Source organism: Pristis pectinata, chromosome 2 (genome assembly GCF_009764475.1).
Source record: "Pristis pectinata isolate sPriPec2 chromosome 2, sPriPec2.1.pri, whole genome shotgun sequence".
Classification (NCBI taxonomy): domain Eukaryota; kingdom Metazoa; phylum Chordata; class Chondrichthyes; order Rhinopristiformes; family Pristidae; genus Pristis; species Pristis pectinata.
In genome coordinates, this window is record NC_067406.1 from 89,633,586 (window position 1) to 89,657,644 (window position 24,059).

The 24,059-nt window shown below is 41.2% G+C and overlaps 1 protein-coding gene across 1 annotated transcript in view; it reads right to left on the reverse strand.

Annotated features, from left to right (window-relative positions):
- fras1 (Fraser extracellular matrix complex subunit 1) overlaps nucleotides 1-24,059 on the reverse strand; it is a 397,669-nt gene that overhangs the window by 26,841 nt on the left and 346,769 nt on the right. Inside the window, exons 54-62 of the mRNA XM_052040656.1 lie at nucleotides 22,139-22,385; nucleotides 19,129-19,473; nucleotides 18,648-18,808; nucleotides 16,569-16,716; nucleotides 15,142-15,347; nucleotides 12,374-12,530; nucleotides 11,305-11,505; nucleotides 9,614-9,801; nucleotides 6,730-7,005 (exon numbers count right to left, since the gene is read on the reverse strand). Of these exons, the coding sequence (XP_051896616.1) occupies nucleotides 6,730-7,005; nucleotides 9,614-9,801; nucleotides 11,305-11,505; nucleotides 12,374-12,530; nucleotides 15,142-15,347; nucleotides 16,569-16,716; nucleotides 18,648-18,808; nucleotides 19,129-19,473; nucleotides 22,139-22,385 (1,929 nt within the window). The remainder of the gene's footprint in view (nucleotides 1-6,729; nucleotides 7,006-9,613; nucleotides 9,802-11,304; nucleotides 11,506-12,373; nucleotides 12,531-15,141; nucleotides 15,348-16,568; nucleotides 16,717-18,647; nucleotides 18,809-19,128; nucleotides 19,474-22,138; nucleotides 22,386-24,059) is intronic.

The following is a 24,059-nucleotide window of genomic DNA, read 5'->3' on the forward strand; positions in this document are numbered from 1 at the left end:
AACAGCAGCAGAGTTTGCTGTTGTTTACTTTAAATGTTATGCCATATTACTTGAAAGGCCTGTGTCTATGTTTCTTCACACCTGACAGAGAATTAATTTTGGCAACTTGTTAATGTTTTTACATGCTGAGACAACACACTTTGGTATGCAGTATTATCTCAAATCAAGTGCTTTTTTTCCCCTGATCATTGTTGACAATCACGTTCAGACCTATCTTTCTTCAAAATATATATCACCTTCACTTGGGTTCTGCTGCTTATATAGTTCTCCACTACGTAATGCTGTGTGTAAAATGACAAAGTGATCATTGGGATTCTGAAGTTCTGACTATTTCCACTGGACAGCAATTAGCATCGTGCTAATACTAAATAGTAAAATACAGAAGGAAAGTGAGGCATAAAATGTATAATGGTATGCCCACCCAACATATGGAGCATACCATCCTATCAACTTTGTTAATAAGGTTCCAGACCTAATGATGTTGGTGAAATATCCCTTTTGATGAAAAGTGACCATTCTTCTGTGTGAATAGTGACCTGCCAATAAAGCTGCATTTTCTGGAAGTTGCACAATCCTGGATTCTCATTCACAGGGCAGTAATTACAAAATAAAACAGATCGTCCATCATTTGTCGGTGGAAAAACAGTGACAGTTAAAACTTGTTTTACTGTCTATGTTTACAGGTATTGTTCAACATCTGTTGGTTACAACCAAGCTGGGGTTCATGCGAGAGAAATCTGCTAGGTGGTGCTAAACGCAACTTACATCAGCCACCATACAACCTCAGGAAACTCGCTTTCTCTCTCTGTTTCAACACTGGTCATTTCTGCTGTAAATCATCTCTCTTTGATGTTGGCTCAGTTTTTCTCTCTCCATTAGCACATGCTAATCTGCTGGGCATGTCCTACAGCCCTACATTTCACATCTATTAACATTCCTTTGTCTGTACTTTCACTTCCTAATCGCCCCCCCCCCCTCATCTGATTGCTTTTCATTTACATTGAACATACAACATAGAAGAGTACAGCACTGGACACGCCATTCAGCCCATGATGTTGTGCTGATCTTGATGCCAATTTATACTAAATGTCCTCCTCCTGTGTATCATCCATACCCCTCCATTCCTTTCATATTCATGTGTCTATCTAAAAGCCTCTTAAACTCTACCAAACTCTTCCCTCTCTAACTACTCCCATTAACATGTCTTTCAGTTTACCACTGCAACTTATCCCCATGGCAATCCTAGCATCACCCATTCAGAAATACTCCTTTTCTATTGTCCATTCCTCACCATTCTCTCTGCAATTTGAAATCTAATTGTTTTCCCTCTTCACCAGTTCTGACAAAAGGTCTTCGATTTGAAATGTTAACTGTTTCTCTTTCCATAGATGCTGCCTGACCTGCTGATTGCTTCCAACATTTTCTGTTTATATTTCAGATTTCTAGCATCTGCAGTTTTTTCATTTCCACATCAGCCACCAGACATACTCATCTCTTAATGACTACAATGGAGATGAAACTGCATAGATCTGCATAACCTTGGCTGATTCTCCCATATATGTATAGAGTTAGCAACCAATGACAAATCTTCTTCCTCTCTGTTTTCAGTGTAAATCAGGCAATTGCACCAAAGTGCACTTGAAATTGCTCTAGGTACATTCCTGTATTTTTTAGTGCCGTTAACTTGCATAAACTAAACTTATACTACAAGTAGGCATCTTAATAGAGCATCGAAAAGCAAAAAAAACTGTAGATGCTGAAAATCCAAAATGAAAACTTACAATGCTGGAGGTGCTCAGTGGAGCAAGCAACATTCATGGAGAGGGAAACAATGTTAATGTTTCACATTGATAAACTTTCAACAGACAGGAAAAGTGAGAAAACAAGGGTGCTTTCAGCTGCAGACATGGGAAGGGGTGAAGAAAGCAGAGGGAGTGTCTGTGTTAGGTTGGAGACCGAGACTGCCCAGTTGACAGAAACGCTGTCAGTGTTGAATGCATGTTAATCACAGCTGATCTCAGAGTTCCACATTTTTTTTCTTTGCCCCATTTGTCTCCCTCTACTTACACCCCACCAACAGATCAACATTCATTCCCGCCTCTCAGAGGCTCCAACAGTATTTCTGTCACCAGGCCCATCTTGGTTTCTGCTCTACCACTGACATTCCTCCTGTTCTCTCCACCCCTTGTCCATCTCTGCAGCTTCCACATTTGCTTTTTCACTTTTCCATTTCTGACGATAGGTAATCAACTTGATACATTAACTCGGTTTCTCTCTCCACAGATGCTGGCTGACCTGCTAAGCATCTCCACCATTTCCTGTCTTTTTTTCATTACAAAAACACTCGCTACATTTTTAAGAATGGCAACAGGGCAGTTTAATTAACACAGCTGGAAATGGGCATCACCCAAAATAAACATTTTCAGTAAGTGTTTCCACTCTTTAAGTTTACAGCAAGTCAGATCACTGAAAGTCTATACTACATCATCATTTAAGAGTTTCATTGGTGTACACTTCAGTTTCTTAGTGAGTTAAATACTTCATGAATAACCTTCTTAAAAGGTGCCTTTTAGTGCCTGCTCCCTGCAGGGGATAAAGCCAGTTCCAAAACGCTTCCTGAATAGCACAACCAGAGGAATCTGACACCTTTTCGACAACCCCATTTCTGCAGGGGAGGTCTGATCTGGGCAAACTGAAACTTGAGTTAATGTTTAAAGGTTCTAGAAAATATGAATGCAAATGGTTTGGGGTATAACCCATATTTGAAGTTCCCCAATCTATTGCACTATTTTGGCATATTATGTTATTTTACTGCTGGAACAAGCAGAAACACCATCCCTAACCTGACTATTGATCCGGATTTATTCCAAAGAAAAACAACTTTGGAAAACTCTTCCAAAAATCATTGTGTGTTCACAAAATACTGAAAATTTAGCTTGAGCCTGTGCGATGAGTGTCCTAGTCTATAAATGGGTGATACTGATCAATTCAAGTAATTAAAGAAAACAAGCTTGGTTAACAGATGATAAAAAGTTCACATTTTAAATCACAATGATTTAACCCACTCAGAAATATTGCACATGTATTTTTCCAATGTGGATATTCCACTACAAACACCAATACAGGGATATTATTGGAAGTGATGCCAATACAATAAAAAAATCTGCACTAAAATTTGTTTTTGTCACTAGCACATTTTTGGGATGTGATTAATGAAATTACTTTCTAAAGCAGCTCACTTTATGAAAATCTATTTTTGGGAAAGGGATGAAGGAAGTCAGGAATGTGGTATCATTCCTGATCAGGAAGTTAGACATCACTTTGCTCCTAAAATTTCATCTCTCTCTAGTACATTATCTCTCCCACTGATGGGCATCGTGGTGGTGTTGGAAAAGTCGGGTTGGACATTAGAACAGTTAATGGGTTAAATCCTCTGCTGGGATTTGTAATGAATCTGTTGGCAGATCTGTCCAGGCAAGTCCCAGTCAAGGCTAGAGTGCAAACTGTTGGTTGACATACCACCAGCTGCGGGACTTCTGCACAACCCATTCGGACCCATCATGATGTTCAAGGGGAGAGCATGAATTTCCACTGTTAAGGTCTGATGATGTGTGCATATGTGTGAGACAATTTGAATGGGTCTATGTGTGTGTGTGTGTATGCCTGTGTGCTTGCACGTATGCCTCTATGTGCGCATGTGTATGCATATGCATCTGCGCATGTTTCTTTTACACTCGTAACTTTAGTTTTCTTTGAATTGTTGTAATTATTTTTTAACATTTTTTTTTGTTTGGTCCCGAGTGAAGTTAGTTGTCGACAGTTTTTCCAAACATTCAATTTAAATGACGGGTTTGAGAGCCAGCAAGACGGAACGGTGGAGGTGCCTCACCACCGTAAACATTGCTTGCCACTGCACTCAGCTATCCGCACTGGAGGAGCCTTGCACTGTGCTGAGCTCAGCCATGCCAGTGTGCTGGGAGCCATGCCCCCAGGAGAAGACTGCATCCAGGGATCATGACGGAAGCAGCAGCAAGGTCAAGGATTTGCCCCAATCTCTGTTGTAGAGGGAACTTCTGCAAAAAGCTTTTTGTAAAGCACAATAGTTCTTTACATTAGAAGAATTATTTTGTTTTAATGCAAGTAGATTTTGGCAACTGTATCACTGGAGTTCTAAAACTAGAACCTGGATGGCCCTGGCTTTCAACTATGGTAATGTTCACTCTGTTTTTCTTCCTTCTGAGCTGGTACAATGACTATTATTTTGGGGGGTGAGCATGGGGCTTACAAATTGGGAGGAGGGAACAGAGACCGCAGATATTATGCAACGTGTCTTTAAACTTATTGGGCTTTATCAAAGACATTAACAGTGAGGTGCAGTTGGAGAAGGCGAGTGGTCAAAAAAAATTGCTGCCTCAGACTCAACACCACAGACCAAGAAAGACTCATTCACTTCAAGTAATACAGCTACACGCCTCAGTTGTCTAGTGTGAGAGCAAACGTTCTGACATAGAAAGTAATTCTGCACAAGTGAAGTTAAAACAGACACTGCCATCATTTGACATCAGTGTTCAGAGGGTTGTGAGTCTCTGGAATTCTCTTTCTCAAAGGGCAGTGAAAGACGAGTCTTTGAATATATTTAAAGTAGAGGTAGATGGATTCTGGACAAGCGGGGGTGGGGGGGGGGGGAGAGGGGTAAAAGGTTACCATGTATTGACAGACATTAGGAGTTGAGGTTATAATCACGTCAGTCACGGCTCATTGAATGGTGGAACAGGCTTAACAGGCTCTGTGGGCTACTCCTGCTCCTATTTCGTACGTCTGGCAGCTCCCAAGAGTAGCACATCATATACGAGGGCAAGGAACAAATTTTAGAAACTGCATGACATATGCACAAAGGAGTCAATCAACAGATTAAATTCCTTTGCTCTGTGTGCAGAAATGTTGTGGTATTTTGACAGAATTCCCGGTCTTTGTTTTTATTATTGGATCATTGAGGTTATAGCACCACCTATGGGAGAAATAAGTAGGCAGTACACGTCAAGGGCCTGATACCAAATGCAGGATTTTCTACATCTATTTGCAAAGCTTCCTGTTTGAAATATCGTTGTTTTGTTAACTATTCAATTTCAATGAGTTTGAATTCAAACTTGATAATCCTCAGAACTTAGTTTGATTCTAACATCTGATTCAAGACTATTTTCTAACAAGGTGGAAATAATGGGTTTTAACTTTCCCTCTGGGTCTGTTCACCTTCATGCATGATGTTTTGTCACTGTGGTGAGGATTGGGAAAGCACCCTAAAGGCACAACTTCACCCCAGTGTGACGTTGTGCCTTCAGGAAAAGGGGAAGAAAGTACAAAGGATAAAACTTAAAAAGGAAACCTGCAAGCTCCACCAACGAGAAGAAGAAGAGCAGAAGTGTGTGTGAACACCATCCCCTCCAAACTCCCTTCAACCTCACACTGTATCCTGCAAAGATCACAATCGCAGAACTCCCCACCTTACTAGAATTAAGGGAACAGTTGGAGTGCGGGTTCAGCAGCAGTTCAAGGTACCTAGAGCAGCGAAGGAGGAGGTTTGAAGGTCAGGCAGGCCAGAATCCTCACCTGCCAGAAAGTGAAGGTTCAACAGAATTGCACTAGATGCCAAGTGCACTCATCTTCAAAGCAGGCAACTGTATAACATTACGGCCTGGAAATTCTAGTGCCCCACAGAGGAAGAGGGTACTCTGGAAGGGTACAGCAGCAGCCTCTTCATCCTTGGACCCCTGCTGCAAACCTCAATTGTGGCCAAAGCCCGTGACCACAGGCACAGCTGGAGCAGAAATTTCCTGCCCAGTCCTCTGTTTTGAGGCTGGTTTCAGGACGGCTGGAGCCATGGAGAGGAAGTTGGGGGTGGGGTTGCACGGGTGGAAAGAGAGAGAAAAAAAATCAGAACCTAGCAGAGCGATGTATAGTTGCGGTGGGTGGGAGGTGGAATCAGGATACCAGCAAACTAATGGAGGGTGGCAGCAGATAGTGGGGTGAGGTACTGCGGGGAGGAAGGTTGTGTGGTAGGGTGGTGGCAGGGGTGGGGAGATCAGTGCTGTGTGTTATAGTTGGGAATGAACCTGAGGATGTAGGTTAGCTCTCGACTTACTAGCTGGAGTCCCAGTCTGTTGTGGTGCTACAGGGATCAGGTTGCCATGGGAGTGTCCAAGAATGTTCGCTCCCATGACAACATGGTCCAGGTTTCTCTGCCACATGCCAAAAGGAGTGATGCCAAGGGAAATATACAAGATAGCATGGAAATGGTTGTTTCTACATTTCACTTTTGGAGGAAATCAATTTTCAACTGCATAATACTTAATTACTATTATGTGATTGAATTGAGTATGTTTGTTTGAAGGCAGGAGAAATAACAACTGGTAAAAGTCTCTCATGAAATAATACGCAGTGATGAAGAATTCTTAATCCTAACATTTAGAAACAGGAAAAGAACAGCCTGGCCTGGCTTAGTTAATTGCAATCTTTTAACCTGGCTCTTTCACCATTTCTTTCTGCCCTCAAGGAAATTACTTAATTGCCAGTTCTGTAATTTCCACTTCAATCATTTCATTTTTATCCAAGCTCTGGCATAAATTAAATTTTGCACTGCTGAAAGAACAATTACTTTGAGCCTCCTGGCGATTTGTCTGGGTTTTCAGCTGAAGTGAGTATACTGCTGGTTCTTTGGTTCTCTGCACTTACCATGTGGTTGGTACTGGTGAAAGGAGTATTGTCTGTGACAGTCTCAAAGGGGGACCTGGCTCCGCTCATATCTGTGGGTGCAGCCACTTCCCAGCTGAAGCGGATGGTAGACTGGTTAATTCCTGCCTCATCACAGCGCTCTTTCATAACCGAGTACTTTGGAAACCGTGAATCACAAGGTGTTACACACACCAGTGGGTAGCCAGGAGATGGATTCTTTTTGATTCCTTCCTTTGTTACCTCTTCGACGTGGTCATAATCAACTAAAGACACCACCTACAGTAATATAAGATATCTTTATTAGTCACATGTACATCGAAACACACAGTGAAATGCATCTTTTGCGTAGATTGTTCTGGGTGCAGCCCGCAGGTGTCGCCACACTTCCAGCGCCAACATAGAACCACAGAAAACTACAGCACAGAAAACAGGCCATTTGGCCCTTCTAGTCTGTGCCGAAACATTATTCTGCTAGTCCCATTTACCTGCCCCCAGCCCATACCCCTCCAGACCTCTCTCGTCCATGTACCTATCCAATTTACTCTTAAAAGTTAAGAGTGAGCCCGCATTTACCACATCAGATGGCAGCCCATTTCACAATCCCACCACTCTTTGAGTGAAGAAGTTCCCTCTAATGTTCCCCCTAAACCTTTCCCCTTTCACCCTAAAGCCATGTCCTCTCGTACTCCAGCATTGCCCACAACTTCCTAACCCGTATGTCTTTGGAATGTGGGAGGAAACTGGAGCACCCGGAGGAAACCCACGCAGTCACACAGGGAGAACGTACAAACTCCTTACAGACAGCAACAATAAATGTTCAAGATCAAGCAAAACATATTTCTGTTTTGCAATTAAGAGTTCCAATGCATATGGTTCAAGGCCATATTCCAAGTTCATTCCCAACTTTCATCCCTTTGAATACTTCATCTTGCCTCTGAACATTCATAAACCCTATGACTTTCATACACTGGTTCTGCCCTGGCAAAAAGGAAGCCAAAATCATGAGATGTTATGGCGCTTATGTCCAAAAATGTCACTGCAACAATCCACAAGCAAAATTTGGATGTACCTCCATGGCACAGGTGGGACATCTCTTTGGTGTCAAGGGGTGCAATGTTGCTATTGAACTAATGGCCTTGTTGAATGAAGCTTCCCGAAAGCTCTTAGACCCTGCTTCTGTAAGGATAGGTCCTGGCATGTTTATACACCTGCTTCTCGAATGTAAAGTTGGTTTGGGGTCTCAGGATGCACAGCCAATGAGAATTGCAGCAAACTATATCATTCTGCCAGTCTCGGAGATATCTTCATGCAACATGCAGAAACCCAGCAGATACAAGTTATGCTTAAGTATCTGGTCTTCCATCTACCCCAAATGCTGCCTCAGAGAAACACATTCAGGCACCATGGTCCCTGAATCTGCACTTAGGAGTATAGCTTCCTCAGTCTCAATTTCTCTGCTTGTCTGACTGGTTTGATATGTTCATTTCTCCCTGGGGGAGAACGGAATTAAGGGATATGCTGTTAGAAATAGACAAGGATGGATAGAATGAGGCTTCAGTGGAGCATAAACTGGTGCAGACTGGTTGGGCCAGCGGCACTGTTTCTGTGCTGGATACTTGATGCAATCCAAGCATTAGTTATTGATGAATGCAAAGTTCAACAGAACTGAAGCATGCTGTTTACACTCCATTACCCACGTTCATGATCAGAACTGGGTACAGCAGTGGGTGTGGACATGGGCAAGGCCAGGCAGCATGGCTATGCAGAAGGAAGTTATGTCTGATGTCACACAGACAGTTAAAGGGAAGTGCCAAGAAGATTGGAAGAGATCGATCCTTGCAAGTTTCAGGTAAACATGACGTGCAGTTCAATCTACTTGCTAAGGTTGCAGGGGGAGAGTGCTAAGGAGTGACTGGGTAAAAATCAATCCCAGGTTGCAAGTTAATAGTCATTGGGTCAACAGCTCATCACCTGAGGTGGGCTCTCTACATTTCTTCATTGCATATCCCCATTGGCACAACTGCAGCATCTAGTTAGGCAGCCAAGTTTGGTACCGGGGCTACTGATCTGCTGTCTGCCACTCATGGCGACACGAAACTCAGACTGCACTGACTGCCTGCTGAGACCAGCTACGTGGACCTCTGTGCAGAGTCAGCTAATGTGAGTACTGATTAGGGACAGGACATCTGGCCACAGTGTTACTTACCTAACATCATATTATTAACCCTCTTCTTCCTCCAAACACATTCAACAAAAAAGTTTACATTAGGAACATCCCAGTGGTAGCAATGGAAGTGTTGGCAAAACTGCAGCCACACTATCACTGAAAAGGCTCATTAGGAAATGATTTTCCCCACTCCTCCCATTACCTGGCCAATTGTGTGCCTGTTTCTCTGAGCAGCTATGACTAATCGATGCACTGCCTACTCAGTGGTGGGGATCCACATACTGCACATCTTAGTGTTTAAGCAAATAACTCCTTGTTGGAGGCAAACACTTCTTGCTGTTCCCAACTTCTGCGGGAGGAACACTTGAGTGTAAAGTTGCTATGAGTGCAGAGCAAAGCATTTCTGCCAACTTCACTGACCAAGTTGTGAAGATTTGCAGGTGGAAATCAAGCAGAGCTGAGCAGAGAAGAGTCACCATGCTATCTGACACACAGTAGCATACGTCTATGTATTACATGCAAAGTTTTTCATTGTACCTGTACCTCACCATACTTGTGCACATGACAATAAGCTCAACTTGAATTGACATGGGTTAACATATGTAAAGCTGCTCTGATTCTCTGCTAAAGCTCAGATCTGACGATGAGACAGACACCTAACAGAAGGCGGACTGAATCGATCTGCCTCAGGAGTGGAGCACCTGCCTGCCAACTTACAATAGGTGGTGCTGGCAAAATTAGACTCCCTGCTGCCTCCTGGTCAAGAATGGTCACCGTTGCCATGGTTATGTCACCAAGAATGGCCTCAACAGGGTCATCTGGCCCCAACACCAGGGAAAACGACTCGTGCCACTCTCTATCTTCATTGGAGAGGATTTCCACTTTAAAAAGGATGTGGTCAATGCCTGTAGAAAAAAAAAATCAACGATGTTAATGATAGTCAGAGCCAATCCCCAAATCGGATAAAGGATATACATCATACAACATTTTGCAGGGGCCAGAATAAATAGCGGCAAAGCTACAGCAACCTTCCCCAAATAAGCTTCTTTGCAACACCTCAGCATCATTTCCAGTGCTTGCTACCAAGCTTGCCATTTGAAATTAATTCTGCCAAAATACATACTTGAGCTTTTATCATTTTTATCTGGAAGCGCAAACTAGGAGTAACAGATCAGCCAGCCATTGTACTCGAGGCCTAGTTTTCCATACGTTGAATCCACTTGCACCTGCACTATTTATTGGACTGAAAGAAATATGATTCAACATCAGTGCAAAATTCATAGGAGAGGGGCAGAGATTCAACACTGAGGGCAATATTCACTCAGTTTTTTTTTGGCAAACCAGGTGTAATAAGCCAAATACACACATCTCATCCTGGTCACTACACTTTGGGAAGGATGTGAAGGTCTTAGAAAGGTACAGAAGAGATTCAGCAGAGTGGTTCCAGGGAAGAGGCATTTTAACTACAAGATCATGTTGGAAAAACAGAGGAAAAATGCGAGAGAGTTGTTTAAGATCATGACAGGTACGGTAATCAAAGAAAAGCTATTGCTTTTAGTTGATGGGACAAGAAATGGGGACTCAGATTTAAGGTTCCAAATAAAAGATACCAGAAGGATGTGAAGAGAAACCTCCTTTACACTGTCAGTGGTGATGACTGGAAATCGCTGCCTATGAGGCTGATGCAAGCAGAAACAGTCAACAATTTCAAAAAGAAACTGGATTAGCACTTTAGAGAAATAAACCTAAAGGGATATGGAGACAAAACTGTGGAATAGGATTGACTGGACTGCTTTCCAGAGCTGGCATGTGTCCTTGAGTGCTATAATAACTCTATGACTCATTAAAAACCATGCAGTGCTATGAATTTATTTCCATACAACTTCAGAACCAAAGTGACTGCATTTACTATGTCACCTTTTAATCAAAGAAGTTGTGTGTATGCATATATTTGCTTTAGTTACACAGAAAGTTGTGGATAAAACCAAAAGGGTGTTTATAAATTGCAGAGTGATTGCAAGTTGGGCTCACAGCAACTGGACATAAAGTTTCTGGCCTTGGCTTGGGAATGACAGAAGCCACATGCCAGGCAATAGCTCAAAATCATCTTTAGGGAAGGAGAAAATGTCCAGGATTCTGGCCTCGGGTTGCAAGTCAGTGATTTCTATTGGATGTGTAGCAAAACATCAAGTCAACTCCACAATGAAATGAGGTCAGTCTGGTGAGTGAAAGCCTAAGTCTGCCTGAATTTATCTCCACTCTCAGTGTCCGAGCACTGTCACTCATCTCCAAATTCGAACCTGCTACTGTGTACTTAACTGTTTTTAAAATGGTCAAAGTGCAATCAATTTAGTGCAACACTGACACATTCAAAATTTCAAATCATTTATAAACGAGACACTCCTTACCAGGGCTAAATTTGAGAACCCTGCTCTTGGGGTTGTAGTCTATGCCCGACTGTGCTGAGCCATCCCGAGTGCTGCAGCGAACCTTTGATGTCCTGTTCTGATCCCCCTTCCTCAGCACCTTGATGTTGAGTATTGCAATGGCATCAGGGCCTGGGGGCTCATGCACCTGATATGCTGCTTCTTCAAATTCAATCGTTGGGGCTAAAAAAGAAAACCACGAGGTAAACAACAAATTAGAATCGAATTCAGGTCAAGAACACGAATGCAAATCATGTGAGACCATTGGCATGTCCTGTGCAAGAACAGAGTAGTATGCATCATCCTTTCAGACCGCACTCGAGATTCTTTGACCAACCCCAAGTAGTGCAAACTTCTTCAAACCACATTTGTTGTATGCAAACTTGCGCAGTGATTAATCTCAGTCATTCAATATTTAAGTTTGAGTACTGTGGACTGACCTTAACACTGGATATTCTGCAAATTATTAACAAGACAATCTGGTGAGCAGCACTTACACAGTTTGAACCGCTGTGAGAACAGGAAGGGCTTCATCGTGGCCTCTTTACTGTCCCATTTAAATCCAAAAATAGATCAGGAACAATAGAGAAACAGAGCTGGGTTTAGTACTGCCCTACATGTTGGAATGAGTCTGCAAGTGACAAAATACAACGCTGCCATGTTATGGAAAGACTTTCCAGTGTACTGGACAACTACTCTTGAGGTATTCTGTTTAATTTTTGTAGTATAACACCAAGAAGATTCAGGTACAGGATGCAGAAAGAATTAAAATAACCCAGGCCTCCAGCTGTTATCTTTGGGATGGAGTGTGTGACACTTGCCCTTCCAGTCCTCACCTCAGTTACGTGTCACTCCTTACCTCAGAGTTACCTGTCACTCCTCACCTCAGAGTTACCTGTCACTCCTCAACTCCCAGAAATTTTTATTAAAAAGAAACACTTCACAGTAGAACCAGATTCCTGTATATAATTTAATTTATAAATTATTCAGAGGTTTGATAAGGCACAGTCTACAAGCCATTGAAAGATACCTGCAAAACAAGGTAGCTTACCATCTTCATCATTTGAGATAGTTATAGTGGCCACGTTAATTTTCCCAACTTTGGCTCCACTCCAGTGATTGCCCAAGGGATTGCCCAGGTGAAGTTGGAATTTTTCTTCTGGCTCAAAGACCGTGTCATCATTTATCAACACTGTGCAGTTCTTCACCTATTTTTTTAAAGTTAAATATTAGACCAAAGGAATGTGCTGCTCTTCAAGGTGAGAGACAAGACCCCAAAAACTGGACCCATTTGTGCCCACTTTACATGCAAACATTGCGCATGAAAGCTACTTTATTCTGGTTTTAAGGCTATAGCAACCACTTCCTGTTGAAGCTCTGCCCATCACAAAACTGGACCAGATACAACTCACCTTGGTACAAATGATGTTTTTCCAGCATCATTTGCAAATGCAATGACATCATGAACATGTGGCTTACCTCAGTCTTACCAATAGAAATTGGAGCCACAGATCCAAGTGCAACCTAGGATCCACATTTATAATTCTCATTAAAACATGTAGCAAAGGCATTGGCAAGGAAAGATAAATTAAAGAGTCCACACTGAGATGTCTGACTCTTTGAGATTTTAAGGGCCTTCATATTTCAAACATCATTGCTGGGTGTCCAGTTCTTCCTGAAGCTACACACAGCAGAGATACATGCTACATTATCCGTGGAATGATTAATCACAGAGGCTCAGAGCTACTCACAAAATTGGACGCAATCTGCATCAACAATCATTTGGGGGGGGGGGGGGGGGAGTGTAGCTACCTACACTGAAGACGTGCACCCTTTGCCCTAAACTCCCACCTGCACGTGTTTCCTCTCACCTCTGTGGCAGCCTTTTACACTGCTAGATTATGTCTGCCATGGAGAGAGGTCTTTAAGGTCCCACTGGCAAAGGCATGGCATCTAGAAAATCTGCTGGAAACAGCCATTGGAAACCACCTTAAGCATCTTTAAAGATAGTTTTTCCCAGTTTTGGAATTTTTACATGAGTACAGTTTACTTGACAAAGTTATTGATTCTAAATGCAAATCTACAACTGGCCATGTCAGGATCATTTCATAGCTTTATGAGATTCAGGTTTACAACTTTATCCCTGTGTTTTTTCAAAAACTATTTTTTCAATATTTAAATGTATTATGGGATGAACATGTTTGAGCCTGATGGGTTTTAAGTAGATCATATAATGCATGGATGACTGAGGTGAATGTTTTGCAACTTAAACTTCTGCAGGTCTGCTGGAGCTTGTTTCTAGCTCAACGTAAAATGACAATCACCAGAGAATAAAGGATACCTTGGGGTGATAATGTGTCAGAAGTTGTTACAATCTAAACATCATTAAAATCCTTTGATTTGATGACTGCTTAAAAAAAAGCTGTTTAGTTTTTTTTCAATAAATGTGTTCTGTATAACTTTCAGAATAATGCACAGGCTAAGTTTTGTTCAGTTTTTGTGATGCACACTTTCGCCAGTCTGTTGTCAGTTTTAGAGAAATGAAAGTAGGTCTTTCCTTGGATTCTCATATATGGACCAGCTTCCCATCAATCTGCCCAAAATATTTTGTTACACAAGGCAAGAATCAGAGCAGAGTCCTTACTCCATTTATTGAGGTCTAGAGTGTTACACCTTGCAAATTTGCCTTCCTTTACAGAGGGTGACAAAATTATAACTCCCACAACACCAAGTACAACTTTATTTAACAGGAATGAAAGGCTTAACATGAGGAATGTTTGATGTCTCTGGGTCTACACTCGATGGAGTTCAGAACGATGAGGGAGGATTTCACTGAAACCCACCGGATACTGAAAGGCCTGGATAGAGTGGAGAAGATGTTTCCATTAGTAGGAGAGTCTAGGATCCAAGGTTACAGACTCAGAAGAAAGGAACATCCCTTTAAAACTGAGATGAGGAGGAATTTCTTCAGCCAGAGGATGGTGAATCTGTGGAATTCGTTGCCATAGAGGGTTGTGGAGCCAAGTCATTGGGTGTATTTAAGCAGAGATTGTTAGGTTCTTGATTGGGAAGGGGGTTAAGGGTTACAGGGAAAAGGCGGGAGAATGGGGTTGAAAAATATCAGCCATGACTGAATGGCAGAGCAGACTCGATGGACCGAATGGGCCAATTCTGCTGCTATATCTTATGGTCTATTTAAATAAACTTCATTAATGTGTTATATTGTTTCAGTCCAAAGAAAATATCTTTCTCATGCACAATGAAAACAGTTACAGTACTTTCTTTCTTACTATGGCTGTCCTACTCATTGCAAAACTGAACAAATTTAGTCCTTTAATTATCAACGACTCTTCTCCTGCAGCTGCACAAATCTCACCCATGTTCATGAGGTGGAGTCAAAAGAGCACCCTGCTCCTTCTGGCTCCTTGGGAAAGTGAGAATGCCACCATTTACAGGTTCCCTCCCTGTCACAGACCATTGTGTCTTGGAAATCTACCAGTAGCCTTTAATGGCCACTGGTTCAAAATCCTGGAACTCCCTTCCTGATAGCTTTGTGCGAGTACCTTCACCTCATACACTGCAGCAGTTCAAGAAGCCAGCTCAAAACCATATTCTCAAGGACTATTGGGTTAGGCAATAAATACTAACACTTACCAATGATGCTCAGATCCCATCAATGAATACAAATAGACAAATTGCTTCCCCTACATCAACTTGGAGTATAGTGTTATTAACACAAAGTTTACATTTCCCACTAAATTAAAGGAAATGACAAGAAAGCAGAAAATGAATCTATACCCATGTTATAGTGAGGTTTACCTTTTCTCCTTTCTGGAACGTAAGGCGTGAATCATCCGAATTTCTTCTTTCTTCAAAGTCCCCTGTCAGTGCTGCGGTCAGCTGCTGGGTATAACATCTCACAGAGGACTCATAACTGAGATCACCAGTTCGGATTATGGGAACATGTAATTCATCTTCTTTTTCCTTCACTCTGTAGACATCCTTACCAAACTGCATGCTTGGGACTGAAACACCCAGAAAGATTTAACATTCCCTTGTAATTATTAAAGTAAATTAATTCTCTTTTACATGACTAGTCTAAGCCCACCCATAGATTTTAAGGCACATTTTATACATCACAGTTGAAGTCTTAAATCAGAGCATAAAAAGCAGCAATACATTTTTTAAATATTAAAATAGCCCTTTGCACAAGTATCAATTCCACACCTGAAATATGAACATTTCTAGTCATAAATGCATGATCTCCTGCCGACCGTTTTTCAGCATTTCCAGCATCCACTGCAGTTTATTTGACTTTAGTATGCTCTTCACCTCATTATGGTATACCAGCCACTATCAGCTCCTTCATCAAGCTTATGTGGCTTGAGAGAAGAGAGAGGGTACCATTTTAGGATTGTCACAACACTTTCAAGTTTCTGCTCAGGATATGCTTTCCCCAGAATCTATGTGGATAAAGCTGAACCTGTCTTGTACAAGGACATTAAAAAAGAGAAAGGCACTTGTTCTCCATCCTAAGGAAATGCACCTGATTGAGGCAGAAGGAGAGCAAATGAAAGAAAATAAAGCAACTGACTGCATAACTGAAAGCCCAGGTTAGTCAACTGTTTAGTTTCTTTTACTTGTTTATAGAAACTTCCAAATGTAGGAAATTTAGTTTAATGGTCAAGTTAATTGGATCCAGTGCTTTTCCCATAACAAACCTGATATTGGATCATAAAGTACTTAAGGATCAGTTTTGTAGACATACATGTCACAGCACATTTACTGGTGATACTAGACATTCCCAATGGCAATGCTCCTTTCACTCAGTGTAACTGTTTCTTTGTCTACTGTATTAATAATTAAGAATTGAACTATAACATAAGCTAAGAGCAATTAAACATCAGGAAACTAACACTATGACCACTTTGATCACTTTGCACTAAATGGACTTTGTCTTTCTTGTTCTAATTGTGTTCTTTCTTGTAAAAATTGTGTCTAATATAAGTTTAGTTTATGTTTTTCTTGTGAATGCTGCTTATGTGATGCTATGTGACTATGATGCTGGTGTAAGTTTTTCATTGCACCTGTGCATACACGTACGTACATATGACAATAAACTTGACTTTGACTTTGAACTCATAACCTCATTCATTCTAACTCAATTGACTTTCTTGCACTTGTCCAAAGTATAATTATTAGATACACAGAAACGCTCTGCGTAAACCGCCACTACCCCAACCTACCGTCCTGATAGGTGTCATTGATGGCAATGACGGCTTGGTAGGGTTTAGTCAGCTCTGCTCCTTGCGCTGAGCTCAGGAAGATAATGAACGTTTCATTCCCTTCAATGATTGGGTTCTGCACGTCATCCAGAATAGTTAAAGTACAAGTCTGTAAGGACAAAGAGCGGGATTTATGAGTAACCTTGCCCATCAGATGGCTAATTGATGTGAACATTTATCAATAGGGGTGGTGAAGAGAAAAGGCATCGTTTAGGATATTAAGAATAACTTTTTATTCTCCCCCACGTCTTTTTCTAGGTCAGCCACAATAATATCAATAAGATAAATCTTACTCACAGTATTTTCAATGATCTGATTTGTTTTTCAAATCAGCAAACGTGAAATGTGTAAAGAAACTAATTATAATGGTATCTAGTGCAGCTCAAAGATGAAGAAGCCTGTAATATTGGGGTGAACTGTGCTGGTTGTGGCCAGCAGTTCTAAAGGAAACCAGCAGCACTTAGCTGATCTCACACAAGTAGCTCTGGGCTTGTAAGTATCTGCCATGAGCCAGGGTTTTACTGGATGATCGATGCCAACAGATTTACCATTCAACTGTCACTGAGCTCCAAGTACCGTCCAAAGGCAGAGCCAAGATTTGCAGGGATTCCCCAGCATTATGCTGAGAAATCTACCTCTCCTCTCAATCAGACCTGATGTAGGATGAGAGATCCCATTAATTTCAGTGGGAGTCTAGGCCTAGAAAATGGGGAAGGTATGAGTTTATTTAAGAATTTCTATCCTTTCTTATTAAGTGTCTCTGACTATCAGGGATTATTTTAAAAAACTGTTAAAAAGCCCTCGCAACTTTGGCAGGGTACAAGGCTCCACTCAAACTTGCCTTCAGCCAAAGCCTGTCATGGTCACTCTGGGGTGGAGCCACAGTGCTAGATGGCCTAAAGCCTAATTGCCATCTGGACCTCATTGAGGGCAGGGAGCACAGGCAGTGGGCCAGATTCTGCACCATCTATCCCAGAATAAAGAGATAGGATTCTGCCAATTCCACACAGCTGTTACAACTGAAATTTTGAAAACTGACAAACTTTTTATTGATCTTTCCTTTATGAAATGCTTTACATTTTCTGCCCTTCTCCTGTTCAGGTGTCATAACAGGGCATCTGACAGTCTCTGGCCAGCATGTCAGTCTTTCCTGACTTCTGTCATCAGTCTCTTATAGAAGATGTATAAAGGAAATATGGATGAGAAACTCATTTCCCCTGTGGGAAACTACCCAGACTAGTTTGGCTGAGGGGAAACCTGATATGTTTGTAAGATTATGAGAGTAGAGATAGACAGCCGGTATCTTTCTCCCAGTGTTGAAATGTCTAACAGTAGAAGGCATGCACTTAAGGTGAGAAGGGGCAAATTCAAAGGAAATATGCGGGGCAAGAATTTATTTTACACAGAGGGTGGTGGGTGCCTGGAATCCACTGCCAGGCGTGGTAGTAGAGGCAAATATGATAGAGGCATTTAAGAGGCCCTTGGATAGGCACATGAATGCGCAGAGAATGGAGGGATATGGAAATTGTGTAAGCAGAAGGGATTAGTTTAGTCATGTGTTTAATTACTAGTTTAATTAGCTCGGCACAACATTGTGGGCCGAAGGGCCTGTTCCTGTGCTGTACTGTTCTATGTTCTACCCAAGTTTCAGAGTCCTCCCCTGTGTGCCAATATCGCTCAGCACCACCAGCATTCTGCACATTGCACAGTGCATGTTAGGAATGTGTGGTGTCAGTGAAACTTTGGCAATATGAGGAATTTAGTTCTGTGTTTCCTGTGGTCTTGTAACATCAACTCCAGCCACTAATCTTTAATTGACAGCGTGGACTCAAATAAAAAAATCACCCATCAAGTGTCTTCATCTGTCTGAATCTGCTCATAGTCTTTCCTAGCAGACATGGCCGAGACTGTGAATAGAAAGTGACGGGGAATTATAGGTACAAAACTATTTCAATTTCTTTCTGCTTTCACATGTATTATCACCATATATCCATGCTTTGTTTTTCGTACACTGTGATACTCAGGCACAAAATAATTTACCGCTTCTGTTTTGCCAGGTGCAAAGTCAATCCTCTTGGAACTGGGGATATAGTCAATGCCTGGAGTCGCAGAGGGAGGGTCTGAAGGGCGGGTAGCACACCACACTGAAGTGGGAGTGGACAAATCACTGCCGTGCCTGATGATTGGTATTTCAATGGAGCCTAAGAATAAATCCATCTCATTGTTACAAAATATAGCAACCCTGTGAGGAACAACAGTTCTTAGACTTGGCAAATATTGCATTTCATAAATTCTGTTCTTTAAACTCAATCTCATTCATGTTACAACACAGTAAGGATGACACAGAGATCTCTCTCGTTTACTTATCCAATATTGAAACCACTTTCTATGCTCTAAAATAATAGCAAAATAATATAAGCAATATTTTTAAAATCTACATTCTTTCTGAGTTTACAGTTTTTTCATACTGCAATCAGAAATTAGTTGATTGGTGACAACTGTGGAGTAATTATGTACCTACCTGCATCTTCACTAACAGTAAAAGATGAGTTTCCGAGAAACACCAGAGAGGCATCATTGGGGCCATTTATTACTACTTTGGCAGCTGCAACTTCCCCAATCCGTGCATTGTCAGACGCATCAGCCAAGATGATCTCAAAGTCCTCCTCCTCCTCGTATTCGCTGTCATCAATCAGCTTGACATCACATGTCGACATGCGTACACCGGGGCCAAAGACCACACGATTGTCATTTGTCATTCCTCTGGACTTGAAATCAGAACCGGACTCCAAGGCATACAGGCTGCTGCCTTTGGCTGTTTTTGGTACAGTGTAGCAGATGGCAGAGACCGTACTACTGGTGTCTCCTGCAGAGGGACCACAGTTCAGTGAGATATATGAATGCAGATTTTCCAAATCACATCTGGATCATATAAAAACAGAGCTAAAAGCAATTGTGCCTGTGCTTTCATTTCTCTATAATGCTTTGTATTTCTATGTTCCATTAATCTCAGTCTCATTGAAATGTATTCCAGTACGAACATGGAGACAGTATCCGTTAATTAAGATGAAGATTATCGCCTTGTGGAAGCATTAGCAAAGGACGCTTACTACTGCTTGTAAAATTCCTGATATATTGATGCAGAAAGGTAATTGGGTTTTCATCTTTTCTTGCCATTGCTTGAAGTACAGCATGGATTCACAACAAATGCCTTATATTACAGTATCTTAAAATCAAACAAAGGGACTTCAACCTGAAATGTTATACCTATTTCTTTTCCACAGATGCCGCCAGACTTGCTTTTCTGGCTGATTTTACAAATTACTGGCCTGGATTGAAGTGCTTGAACAAAAGGGAGTGGTTGGACAAGCTGGAGTGTCGGAAGCTGAGGGGGTGACCTGATAGAAGTATACAAGATTAATGAGAGGCATGGACAGGGTAGATAGTCAGTCTTTTCCCAGGATGGAAATGTCAAATACTCAGGGGCAGAGCTTTAAGATGAAAGGGGAAAAGTTTATTCCTCTTTTACACAGAGAGTGGTAGGTGCCTGGAATGCACTGCTAGAGGAGGTGGTAGAAACAGATACGGTAGCAACACTTAAGAGGCATTTAAGCAGACACATGAACAGGCAGGGAATGGAGACAGACCACGTGCAGGCAGGTGGGATTAGTTTAACATGGCATCATGGTGGGCCGAAGGGCCTGTTCCTGTGCTGTACTGTTCTCTGCTCTAGCTTTCTATGTTATAATTTATTTAATTTTTTAAACAGCGCAAATACAAATATGATACTAAAACATATGAACACTATATAGCAATTCAGCTCTTTCTCAGCTTTCTTACAAGACTTAATGATTATTCATCATTGAGGTGTTTCTATAACTTATGCAGTAACATGCAAAATTACCATGAAGGTTCTACCATTATACAATAAACATGCAGGGCAATAAAACATGATCCAATTGATAAATTAAACTCATAGGTCAGAATCTGACATCATGACAAGAAAATGGTTACACTTGGCACAGTTGGAGGAAGCATCTTCAAGAAAATAGATAATAGAAATTCATATATTACTACATTAACCAGAAAATTTTAATATGTGAAAAGGGAGATAGATTGCAAACCCTTTTAAATACATGAAACTGTGCTCATACTTAAAACTGCCCTATGTAAGTCATAATTGTTGACTGCTCCTTGTGATGAATGATGCTCAAGGACTACCTGAATGGAGAAGAATATCAAAATCTCCTCTAACAACCTACTGGTGCTAATCTTCAAGACAAGAAATTTGCAGATTTAGTTCTTTATTTTGCTGATATCAGTACAAAATGACGAAATTACCAGAAAACCCAGCTATTTTTGTAAACTGATCTACCTAAGTAACATTTAATGTCCAGATGAAAAATAATCCCATGCTTAGTCAATGGTTCTCTCTACACTTTGCAAAGAGTACAGAACACTATAAATAACTTTTTCAGTGAAACCCCTAATACCTTTCAGCAGAGTGCAGAGCTGATTTTAAAGAAAAAAATACAAGACTACAGATGCTGCTGATTGATTTGCAGGGACTAATGAGGCAGAGAACTAGATAACTGGTGTTAATGTAGGTGACTGTGGGAATGCAATCAGATTTGGGAACAGAAACTGCTTTTCTACTTTGCCTTAATCTTTACCCTTGGAAAAACAAAACAAACTGAATTTCTGAGTTAAGGGTGTTGCAAATGCTGCCGAGGCCTAAAGTGACCATAACTCTAAAGTGTCAGTTCAATTATGAAATGGATCCTAGAAAGCTGCTATCTTTTAAACAATTTACTTTGATATATTAAATATTCAAACTTACTGAGGAAGTAAAATCTGGTACAATGTAACAGAGACTGACAGAAATTGGGTTAAAGTTTATGTAGAGTAAGAAATACAATTGGAACATAAAAATGATGCAAAGTTCAAAAGGGCCCAAACTCCAAGAATGGTCTGTTACACAGATAAATGTTGCATTGGCTTCAAAACTGGAAATATTTCCAGAAAATTCACTCTGCTAGATGGATTGCAGAAATAAGTTGATAGCATTATACTATCAAGAACAGGGCCAAAATTCTCATTTTCTCTTGAACTATGCATCAAAACTTAAATATTTTGTGCTTCCTTTTAGTTAACATTTGGAGTAAGGGAATAGATAGAGTGGACAGCCAGCACCTCTTTCCCAGGGCACCAATAATCAAAACAAGAGGGCATGGCCTTAAAGTAATGGGTGGGAAGTTCAAGGGAGATATCAGAGGAAGGTTTTTTTTACCCAGAGAGTGGTTGGGGCATGGAATGCACTGCCTGGGGTGGTGGTGGAGGCAGGTACATTGGTCAAATTCAAGAGATTACTACATAAACATATGGAGGAATTTAAAATAGAGGGATATGTGGGAGGAAGGGGTTAGATAGTCTTAGGCGAGGTTTAAAGGTCGGCACAACATTGTGGGCTGAAGGGCCTGTATTGTGCTGTACTGTTCTATGTTCTATGAAAGAAAAATAATGATACAGACCTTTCCTTTCAACTGGAGCAAACAAGAATCCAGCACTTTCATTCACTCGATATAGTTTCTTGTCAAACTGAAGTGTGGGCTCATCCTCTGTGTCATTGATATTCACCTTGGCCCTGGTAATCTTTCCAAGCAATGCATATGCAGGCATGCTCAACTCTACGATGAAGCTTTCAATATTTTCAAACACCTGGTCATCGTTTATAACAATTGTACAAGCCTTTGTATCCTCTCTCTCATCAAACTGAACCTAATGAAGAGCCAAACATATGAAAAAAAATCATTATTGCTTAAATCCCAGACAAAAGAATTCTTGCTTATTTTCCGTTCTCATGGAAAGTTATAGGAAGGGCGTAAATATATTAGGGTATATATCAACCTTAATCTTTCCTCCATGATCTTCAAACACTGGCATGAGGTTCTCATGAGCCTGTGTGTTAGCTATAGCATCAATACTGATACCAATGAGTTTTTAATACAAATCTCATCATCTAAGAAATTTGGAAAGAAATGAGGTCCAATGGAAATCAGGGTGCATGAGATTTGTTCTCTGCCTACATCTTGATACCTGCATCCAGAGATCTGAGTGAGGATATCTTTCTTTAGCAGCAATTTAGTTTATATAGAGGCTGCTCATTCCCAAAGGATGCATGGTCTTCTATCAAAGGCAACAGTGAGGCTTTGGACAGCTTGACTAATTATAAGAGCAGATGCCTCCCCTGACATATTTCAGTCACCATATCTGATGTTTTCAATGACGCTTTGCGAAAGAAGGCATATGAACCAGGACACATCACCCAATGGCCAGCATCCACACAGTTGAACTGTGTACATTGTTGCACCTGCCCAGCAATGACTGGGGATGGTTCAGAAGTGGCAGGCAGACAGTTCCAGAGCTCTGCCATCTGCTGCGTGCATCCGTAACAAGACACAGTCCGAGACTGGCAAACCCATAGTAAGCCATGATGTTGGCATACAGTGGTGCTGAACAATGGGAACACAGACATGGAGTAAAAGACAGGAGTGGGTCCCTTCACCAGCAGCCATCACAGGGGTTCCAAGCTGGTCAGTGGTTCCCTGCAGAGTGAACCTTGGATTACCGCTCCCTTTATTAATTCTGTTCCCTCTGTTCTCTTGTTAGCAAGGCTTTTCCCAGTTGAGATAGACTTTCATTCCATTCCTACTTTCGAATTTTACTTATGCACAACCTTTTGCTTCAGTACACATTGCACCTATCTGAAAATGCATACGAGTAAGTTGACTGTAGAATTAGGTGAAACCAATTACACTTAAATTATACAGCCAATGCATTATCTGCTGCTTAATGTTAACACCTACAGGAAAAATTCTACTCCACTTAACAGCCTCTACAGGTCTAAACAACTCTGAGAATAGGAAATCATTAAAAAAAATATTCTGCAGCTGCTTGGTACTGTTTTGCTTTCTTACTTTTTATATTTTTGTCAGTTAGCAAATTTAGTAGTTGCAAATATCAAATAGTGTTTCCCAGATCCAGTCAAACCCCAAGTTATTTGGGGGAGGTGTTCATGGAAAAAAACATTGCAAGTTGAAACCATGTACCTTGAGGCATGAAGTCGATGGAAAATAGTTCAGGGACTTTCTATCAAGATTTGATAACTTTATTTCATAATATAAAGATATTTAAACACCAAATAATAGAATTAATGGCTGAATTAAAACTTTTATTCACAACAATGGTTGCTGACTGTTGTGCTAGTTACCATGGAGAAATCTCCAGGTGGAAAGATCCATGAAGCCAAATGAAGAGGGGTAGGGGAGGGGGGAAAACAGCAAATTCCATCTATCGGTGAGGGGGATGATAGAATCCAGGTAGTCTGCTTACACATGGAGTAACTGCTGCTAGTCCCCAGCAATGCTCACACTCTCTGTCCCAGCCCCATGT